Below are 10,590 nucleotides of genomic sequence, written 5' to 3'. Positions count from 1 at the left end.
ATATTTCGAAATGATAATGTTAATAATGGTGTTAATAATTATGTTCTTGTAATGATGATGAGTTACTGATGAAGACTTACTAATGATGGTACTGATAATGATAATACCGATGATGATGAAAATGATGACGATGTACTGATGGTGATAATAATGATAATGAATGTACTGCCGCTGATATTCTGAAAAAGATGATGATGATGATGTTGATGATGATTATGATGATTGTGGTGGTGGTGGTGACGATGACGATGATAATGATGGTGATGGTGATGGTAATGATGATGGTGGTGGTGGTGACGATGGTGGTGGTGGGGATGATGATGGTGGTGGTGGTGGTGGTGGTGACGATGACGATGATGGTGATGGTAATGGTGGTGGTGGTGATGATGGTGGTGGTGGTGGTGATGGTGGTGATGATGGTGGTGGTGGTGGTGGTGGTGACGATGATGATGAGCGATGATGATGATCAATGATGATGATGATAATGATGATGATATAATGACTGTGAAAAATCATAAACTATTTATCCGTTAAAATTTATTACCATGTTGATTAACTATAAAAGTATCTTTTTTCCGATTCTGCTGTCATTTTTTTCCCATCCGCAAATCAGAAAAATTGATTGCCGCTCCAAAATAGTAACAGTTATACACAGTGTGAAACAGTAGTCTGTAATCGATTTTGGACAGGAATAAATTACATTTTTTGGGTTAAATAGGCTTTTGTGTCGCTGTATTCAAGAAAAATGGAAAGCCGTAAGTAAATTTAAAATATTTTTACCTTTTAATCATAGTAATATAAATGAGATTTAGGTTTTTAAACGATATATGCAGCCTTGGATATCAAGCTTTGTTTTCAAAACAAAAACAAAAATGCTAGTGGAGTAGTAGACGGATAGATCTAGTTATAGTCTAAATTGATTTGTACCATTATTTTAGCGACCACAGGCAGGCTGTGTTGCTTCTTGTATAGTCAATAATGGTAAAATTATCATTAGATAATCTCCCGTTGGTAAACAAGAACAAAATTACTGTCCAGGAAACGCAATGTTTTTGTAAATGGCAGCCGAGGCTACGGGGAATTTAACACATTCCCGATTGATATAAATGTACATCTATTGAGATAAAAAGTTTGCTTATCGTTTAATTATTTATTGTACATTATGGCTGATATCAACTATTATATCTGACCTTGATCGATATCAAATGTATATACAAAGACATTGTTATTGATTTTAACCTTACTGACCTACATAAATGCGGTCAATGCACACCGTGGCTAACCGTACAAAGTAGTGCGCGATATATGTAACTATAAGACTGCATTTATAAAAAAAGGTCATTTAAGTTTAACAAACGTGAACACTATACAGTATACATACATTAATCTTGATAAAGGAGGATACGAGTCTTTCTTGTTCTATTTATCAAAAACAAACACTAAATGTTGGCCTATTACTTGATAAACTCGTCTACGCATTTGATATAAATACAAACTTAAAACGAAGTCGCTGTAAGTAGAACATGTTACGAAAAATGGATAAAATAAATAATGATTTTTTTTCAATCGTTTTAACTGATTGAAACAGATTCATTACCAGTTATAAAAGTGTGCGTCATTTATCAGACGAAAGAAAACTTAGTACCGATCGAATGGTTAACGAGCTCCGGATTAATTACTTCGAGGCTTGGACAAGGGACATAATTTCTCATGATGTTTTTGTTTCTCGATCATAAGGGCTATGTCTTATGCCTTTGGTCAACTATCTAAGTCGGAAACTGTAGAATTCATATAACTGTTTGCAAATCATAACAAACTTTTAAACTGGTTGGTTATTTAAGATCAATTATTTGACATGATAGTACTTTCAACCTCTTAGCTTCATCCATTGGTCTATGGCATTGTAACGTTGTATTGAGCGTAAAATAGGTGGTAAACTTAGGCTGTCAGCCGCTCAGTTTTAAGTGCAATCCTGGTCATTTAAGAAAGATTATGTTTGCGCCAATGCACGTTGCCATAAAATCACGTGCACTTTTGAGACGTATCACAAGTGAAATTGGTTTTAAGGGTAATAATTGTGATGCAACATGAACCATATACCCGGTTTGCACACTTTATAATTCATTCCATGTACAGTATAAGTATATTGTACCATATTCTGGACGCATATTAACTCAGGTGATAACAAAATAAGTATTCTAGATTGATACATTCATTGATAACTGTATCCTAATCATTCAATGTTGACGCACGGGAAGGTAATATATTTTACATTTGTATTTGGTGGTCTTATATTTATATTATTTTATTGCGTTATTAAGTGTATGTATAATAAGTAACAGAACTTGCAATGTTGATTTCCCTGATTTGTTTTGATTGTGCGTTGTCTTGGATTCGAGCGGGCTTTAGATAATTACAATACGAAACTTCCATTAAGATAGCTTTAGGCATATACGAGCAAGCACTAAGCTTATAGCTGCAATGTTTTCTTTTAAATTGTTGACCCCAACCACTCAGCCACTGAAGGAAACTGTGATTGACACTTTAATAGCATCGCACTTATTTCGTATTTTTTCTTTCAGTAAATAACGAACAGACGGACACAATGTCGGGAAGTTTTCTACAGACGTCTATAGCATTTTTCTTGTTTACACTAGAGTGGTTTCATATATGGGGACATACACTAATTTTGTTCCGAGTGCGGTTACTTCCGCGTAAGGATCTGGTTCGAATTAGATACTACTTTTTGGTCGATCTTCTCACCGTGTTTTCATCATCGATTCTGTTTACTGGAAAACTAAGATGGCTGGCCGTTCTTCAAATAATTCAACATGCATACTACTTCGTCTTTTGGGAGAAGAACTGGGTGTCTAGAAAGGTAAATAAGACTTAAATTCCATGCAGGAACCATGATCTTACTTTTTGTAAAAAAAAACGGCTGTAAAATAATTGTCATCAGCGTCGTTTTTGCTTCTTATTTTTATATATTTTTTATTCACCAAAGCAATAAATCTTCGATGTGTAAATTTTGAGCATTATTTATAAAGATATGATTTAAACTTTAACAGGCTGAAGTATGACATATGACGTTCTTTGACTTAAAGGTATGGCAATATTATCACTACAGATAATTACAAGATAGGTTTACTAAATTTGGAACAAGGCTGTTTTTATTGTTTGTTTATACTCGTACACAATGGGGATTGAAAAGGGACATCACTGATGTTACTCGAAAACTGAAATGTAGACCTTGCCATCTATTTATGCATTGTAAAAATAATCTGTAACTTAAATTAGTTTACCAAGTGTTGAATAAAGCACGGAAAGTAACGGAATATGCCTAACTTTAACGAACTTATGTATACTTGTATTGTAACTTTGAATGCTTACAACATGTTAACGAAAAGGCATTATTTATGTCCTTAAATTATAAGGAAATAATTATAAATTGTGAAGTAAAATTGTTCATCTTATCCATCTAATATTAAACTGTCGTTTATTTCCTGGCATATTGCTCTTGCTTTAAGTTAGCTTAGTTTTTCGTTTAGGGAAATAGTTCAGTTATTCTTCAAATGTTTATGAAAAATAGTGAATTATTGAAGACATTACACGTGTTTTCGAAATCATACAGATTTTCTCAGCTTGCCAAAATTTCTCTAACTTAAAATTTGGAAGGTCTAATTTAAAGTTAGGTGTTTATATATCAAATATAAAAGAGCCACTTATCTTACTTATCTAAGGAGTACGTTGTAAGGAGTAGGAACAGAGATTAAAGCTTTTTGTTTTGAATACATTTCATTTGACAAGTATATTTTTTAATTGATCCTATTTATATTACGGCATGGGTGCATGAATTTTAAACATAAATATGCAATATATTTTACATTATTGGCAAAATACGCCGTCTGTTTCTTATTTTCAAAGGGAAGCAACTTGAAATACCTTGTTTAGGTCGGCGGATGCAGTAGTTAATGTTCTTTGATCGTTTTAGATACTTCTTATTTTATTTTCCTTTATTGATTTAAGTATCTAAAACTTGAACAACTTTTACGATCCATATACTAGAACAAGTAAAATGGTTTCCTGCGGTGAACATTTTAATGATATCAAGATATTTCATTTAACTATTTTCAACATTATTTGGGGGGGGGGGTAGATAAACGTTTGTATCAGGAATATAGTTGACAATTGAATAGAAGAAGCTAGGTCTTGGGAAACTGGTGACCGTTGAAGACCGGAGAAGGTCGAACATAAAACAATTATTTCTTTTTAAGAAAATGATTAAATAGGCCTACCATTTTATGAATAATTCCGAGCAAAAAATAAATAAAGTAAACACACAAGTTTACGCAGAAAATATCTCTATTTATTATGGCAGATGCCACTATGAACATTTTAATTTTGTAGATTTTCAGTATAAACAATTTATTGTTTGTAAAATTTGAGATAGATATTAAAGAAACATTGATAATTTTCAAACACATCATTCAAGTTTTTCCACCTTAAACGGTAAAATAATTATAGAAAATTAGAAATATCACGTAATAATTTTTTGTTCTTAATTATAAGTCCCTACAGGTAAATCCGTAATGTACCGGCAAACGGTATTTAGCTAGGTTTTCGAAAAGGTCAATTAACCAATCATGTACGGTTTACAGATCACATGCTCCTCCATGCGCCGAAAACAGGTCACGTGCTCCTCCATGCCTCAAAAGTTAAACGCGTACCAATACCCTGCGGTCTCCAGACCGCAGGGAACAAACCCAGCCTACGCATCCGTGCTCTATACTGTTTGTAGCTCTGTTCTTGTATCTTGACGTCGTCAATTTAAAAACATGTTACGAGTAGTCATATTTTTGTATTTTAAGATTGTTACATGGAGCTCATTAGACTGGTTCAAAAGCGACCTCAGAACACGCTGGGAACTCGACTCAATTATTGGCACCACATTTGATATTGTGGTCCATGTATGTATGGCGTACTATTTGGGACAATACCTGGATGTTGTAGAAGTAATGGTCGCCTTGTCTATCGTACAAGTGGGCGTACTCGTGTTGCTGTTCGGACCTTATTATGCATGGGCCGCACCAGGAAAGGAACCTGCTTGGATTGAAAAGAGAATTCACCCTGAGAAAATAAAGGAGGAATAATAGAAAGCAGTTTTATTTTGCACAAATTTTAACACCATTTTCTTGTTTTATTTTATCAGCGATAAATTATTACAAAATCTTATACACCTGTCTTAACGTATTAGATAAGTAACTATTGTTACAGTGGCATTCTTGTATGGAAACTGTTTGGCTAGAAATATATGTCTGTAAATTGAAAGAGCGGTGACCATAATGTGCTTGCGTTTTACAGACTAGACAGTGCTTTGTATTGGTAAATATATAATGTTATATCACATACAAAAATAAATGGCTACCTTACATCAGAACCAATACAGATGGTGTGACTTTCATAGCCATATAAACCAGGAACCAGGAGGTTAAATCCCTGTATCAAATGAAATACGTGCTCATAGCTCACGCGTTGTCAACAACTTCCTGTTTATAAAGAAACCAGGACCTTAATATCGATTAATGTATGTGTATAACAGACTTCTGTATTTCAATGTTTGAAGTAAACTTAGTAAATAAGTGAGCTAATAGTTATGAAAGAAGAAAATACAATGTAGTTCAACCTTTGCAAAGCAATTCCCTTAAGGAACTATTAGTTGTGTTTTGCAAGGTGTTCTCTGTATGAGGTTTATTTAAGTGTTTATTCCTTTATTAGGAAGATTTGATACTGTCGTTTAGCGGATTGTTCTCTGCAGGCGGTCTCTCGACAAAAGTTATACTATATTATGAGAAAATTTTGCTGACAAATGAAAAGCAATAAATATTTTATTCACAATATTAAGTATTCCAATTTGGCTGTGATATTCTTCTCCCCCGATTTGTATTGTAATTCTGTCCACCAGAAAATATTATATTGTAAAAGTCGAAGAAAATGGAAAGTCTTATAATGATGAAACTTTATGTTTTATATATATGTCTACAAAACTTGGTGGCAGTATATATAAGGCTTAATTGTTAATTCATATTGACTTTCTATGTATAAAGATTTTGTAACAATGGCTTTTTCTATGTTATGAGTTTTGTTATGTTTAAGTGTTGCTTATATGTTAAGTGTGCATGGTTATGTTCTAATTATTGTGTTTTTGTAAGGTTAATATTTGGCTATAACTTGGCTATGGCTACGACTTGGCTATAACATGGCTGCAACTTGGCTATATCTTGGCTATAATGTAGCTGAGTTTAGACCCCTTGCCAATAAGTGCTGTTTAAACAATGCAAACGTTTTTTTCAAACGATATTTTCATTTAGCTCAGATTTTGCTTTCTTTATGCTTTTTTCTCGTGTACTTTTTGTTTAATTTATTGTAAAAAGATTGAGTTATGTTTAGACATGTATTAGTTTTGATTTATTTTGTTCATGACATTGTTGACTCATTTTTTTCATATTATAACTCTTTTATATGATTGTTATTTTGCCTAAATACAATGCAATATTTTTTTTCAAATTTTCAAGGTAAAGTGGATATCTGCATTTTAGTTCGACTATTCGATAAGAATAAGCAGAGCTATTGTAGTCATCCGAGCGTAGGCGTCGGCGTAACCACTTCTGTTAAAGTTTTTGTAACACCTCAAATATTTTCAAAGTCCAATGACATATGGCTTTGAAACTTTGCACACTTGTTCACCATCATGACCCCAACCTGTAGACAGGAGGAGGTAACTGTATCAAGCATTTTGACAGAATTATGCCCCTTTTTCGACTTAGAATTTATGTTAAAGTTTTTGTAATACCTCAAATATTTTCAAAGTCCATTGACATATGGCTTTGAAACTTTGCACACTTGTTCACCATCATGACCCCAACCTGTAGACAGGAGGAGGTAACTGTATCAAGCATTTTGACAGAATAATGCCCCTTTTTCCACTTAGAATTTACATTTAAGTTTGCATACCACCTCAGACATTTTCATATTCTATTGACATCTGGCTTTGAAACAAGTTGAAATTTTATACTCTTCTTTGAGAGCATAATAGGACTCTCTTCAAGGCCTATAACTGTAACATGGATTTAAAGAAAAAAATTGCCCTTTTGTTAACTTAAAATTTTTTACATTATCAAGGCTTTTTTTACTATCAAGCACTAAGAATAGTCGAGCGTTGCTGTCCTACCGACAGCTCTTGTTTAACTAAATGAATAAATATGTTTAGATTTTACTAGATTATGGACTTGATTATTGCATAATCTTTAATGAAATATTTTGAAATAGGAACATTATTTGATTCAAACTAAAATATAAATCAGATTATTTGATTTTGGAACATGAAATTTAGGTATCGAATAAGACAAATATCTAACATTTGTATTGAAATTGAGTTGCAGTAACAATTTCAGGCAACTAAGTATCAAAAGTGTTGTTGTAACTTTATCACACAGGAAGTGGTATTTGCACCTGTAATACAGTGTAAAATAGCTTACACACTATCTAGATAAATTTGATTTTTAGCTTACACCAGTTTGTGTGTAACTTAAGTCTTCGCTCTTGAAGGATTTTTGCATGAAAGAACATTACAAACATACACTTTTAAATGGCAGGTCTTATTCATGGTGAAAGTTCTTGGAAGGCTGTTCTATACTTAAAATAAGCGTTGTTGGAGAGAACCTAATGACACTTTTTAATGTATATACGTGTTAAGTTAGTATTCTTAAAATCTTAAATCAATGCATTCTTTATGAAATTTTTATCTTTATTTAATGTGATATGCTTAAATTATATTGATTTATATTATATTTTAATCATTTTGCTTGTTTCTTTTTGTTTGCTTTTTATCATTTTTTTATGTCTCCTTGACCGTACGAATGGTTTTATGTACAATAATTTCGAAACTTGTATCTTTTGTTCATTATTAAATTTTAAGATTTCACATAAGATTTTTGCAAAAAATACATATGATAACTGATCAACGTATGAATATTTAAGGGTAGGTTACATATATTTCTTGTAAAAACATGATGTTTGTATTTAACGAGAAATTACACACTCCAAGTCATTTTATTTACATAATTTTAACGTTTAATTAGGTAAAAGTAATGTTTATGGCATTAGACATATTAGAGCTTGAATTGTTTTTCACCATAATTTAATTGAGCCGCGTCATGACAAAACCAACATATGGGTTTGCGACCAGCATGGATCCAGACCAGCCTGCGCACCCGCGCAGTCTGATCAGGATCCATGCTGTTCGCTATTAGTTTCTCTACTTGTAATAGGGTTTGTAAGCGAACAGCGTGGACTCTTACAAAACGAGAAATGTATAATAGCCACCACCCTAATTCACCATTAACACCAACGTTATGTGTATTTGTTGTGACATTTACACACAACTTAAGGTGGATATTTTAAATTCTTTAGATTTGGAATGACTCCATTCTTCAGCAGAGTAAATAAGTTAAGATTAAACCTACAAATTAATTAAACAATTGGCATTTGAGTTTATGTTTTATATCTTATCATTTATAACTATTCATTGATACATACCTATAATGTCTTTAAGTGCTTTGCCAATTAAATGTCCCTAGTTTTAAGCTACAAGTGCGAGAAGAAATGAAATAAGTAATAGGGTACAATATTGTTAAGGCTGTTGTTTCTAAAAGTTTGCCCATTGTACACACATTTTTCAATTGTAATCATTCCTACCTCTTCACAATAACTTTTGTTTTAATGCATCGAAATATATAAATTATATAGATTATCTAAACTTTATTCCAAATATTCTGATATTTTACCATGTCATCAGCAAATAACAAGATAATTATATCATCAATTTGAAAACCTGCATTAATGTTATTTTGGAGATATAATTCTAGGTTTTCAACCGGTAATGAAAACATCAGAAACAAAATTACCTCCCTTTGCCTTATGATCAACTCTTATTTAACATCCACATGATTTGTTAAGCAAAGGAAATATAATCTTTTTTTTCTGATTGATTAACAAAGTAGCTGTTATTAAAAGCTGCAGGCCTCCAGATGAGCCTGAATATGGCAAGAAAATCAAACTTGAGAAAAAAGTAGTAATATTTGAAGAAAAGTAGATTGATTCAAGATTCAAGTATTAATCTACATGTTATATGCGATTTAAGACTGATCTCGCAGCATTTATCACCATCTTTTTCTACTGCGTGACTAACGCAGTAAGGGATTTTTTGCATATTTTGAACTTTTATTTGGTAATTTTCGTGGATTGCAATGTGTAAATTACTTTCTTTGTCTACTTCACAAGATTTTACTATTGAATATATTTTAGAAATTTTCATGAAATTTAGCATGAATCTGGTGTCGTGCTTCTTTAATAAGTGGACAGAAAAGTTAGCCGAACATAAGACCCTTGTGATGGTAGGACATTAGTCATGTTTGGGCGTTTAGTATGTTGAGTGTATAACTCATTGACGGATATCCTATCAACATGTATAACACTTATATCATACACGTGGTTAATATAACTTAAACATATTTATTATCTTAATTTTTTGTTAAAGTAAAACAATATAATCAAAGGCGGATGTGGTTAAATTTAAAGTTGTTAAAACTGTAGCAGTTTTTTTTAATGTATTGACAACTTTTAAAACAGGATGTACATGCAGTTTTAAAAGTCAGATATTGATCTTGAAATGACGATTTACTTACGTTTTAATCGTTTTGTAAGCTTCAAATGTAGGTTGCGCAAAAAGATTACAGAAAAAACCAAATACTTAAAATAAGAAAAATGATTTCTCTGTTTGATTTGGGTCGAATCTAAAGAAAAGTGAAATTTGAATTATATGTACTTATATTTAATCAGTATGTTATCAGTACGTGACGTTATGACAAAACGTCTTAATTTAAGCCCTATCGGTGTCTTAGTAATAAAATATGGTGTCTTAAAATGAACTTACGGTGTCTTAGAGGTAATATAGGGAAGTTGCACTGTGCTGTTACGGTGGTCTTAGTGACTTTAATACGGCAGAACAAATGTTCTGATACTAATTTTGTTATTTAATGGAACTTTTGTCTTCTGTTCTTTGAAGATCCATATGTAACAGTTTATTAATAAGAACTGAAAAGACATTCTTCCTCACTAAATACGTGTTATCACGAAAGCACTGCACTCTCTTTTAAAAGGTAAATTTACCTTCACTTTTAAAAAAACAGTCGTGAACTATTACAGTCACTTTATAACTTTATACTTAGACTCGATTTTCTTGTCACTGCACTCTATTCCAACACTTTTTCCCCTTAATAATGTTATAGTGCAACATGTTTTACTTAAGATCTGAAATTCAGTCAAACTGATGTGCTGCCAAAACTGTCTTAAAGACCACCTTTAAATAAAGGTCACCCTGTACATAGAGGCCACTTTTTTGACAACCCTTTGATAACCTTTTTTCACAGGGTTGCCTGTACTCGTTAACACTTTCCTACAATTTATAATTGATTCTAATTATGAATTATTGTATTATTAATTTATATATACATAGAAATATTTACAATGGGC

General features: G+C 32.2%; 1 protein-coding gene across 1 annotated transcript; it reads left to right on the top strand.

Annotated features, from left to right (window-relative positions):
* Positions 1-630: 630 nt before the first annotated feature.
* On the top strand, positions 631-9,219 carry LOC132743939 (uncharacterized). The gene is made up of 3 exons (XM_060732540.1): positions 631-755; positions 2,583-2,878; positions 4,869-9,219. Exons 1-3 carry the CDS (start codon positions 746-748, stop codon positions 5,148-5,150), a joined length of 588 nt encoding a protein of 195 aa, XP_060588523.1. The 5' UTR covers positions 631-745; the 3' UTR covers positions 5,151-9,219.
* Positions 9,220-10,590: the final 1,371 nt, after the last annotated feature.

Source organism: Ruditapes philippinarum, unplaced genomic scaffold, assembly GCF_026571515.1.
Source record: "Ruditapes philippinarum isolate M1 unplaced genomic scaffold, ASM2657151v2 ctg700_1_1_1_1, whole genome shotgun sequence".
Taxonomy (NCBI): Eukaryota; Metazoa; Mollusca; class Bivalvia; order Venerida; family Veneridae; genus Ruditapes; species Ruditapes philippinarum.
Note: the sequence above shows the minus strand (reverse complement) of the source record. Positions and strands in the feature narration are given on the sequence as shown.

What these genes read in the sequence shown, in the direction of transcription:
- LOC132743939 (XM_060732540.1), top strand. An exon ending in AGAACTGGGTGTCTAGAAAG is followed by an intron (nt 2,879 to 4,868) that starts GTAAATAAGACT and finishes TTGTATTTTAAG; the next exon opens with ATTGTTACATGGAGCTCATT.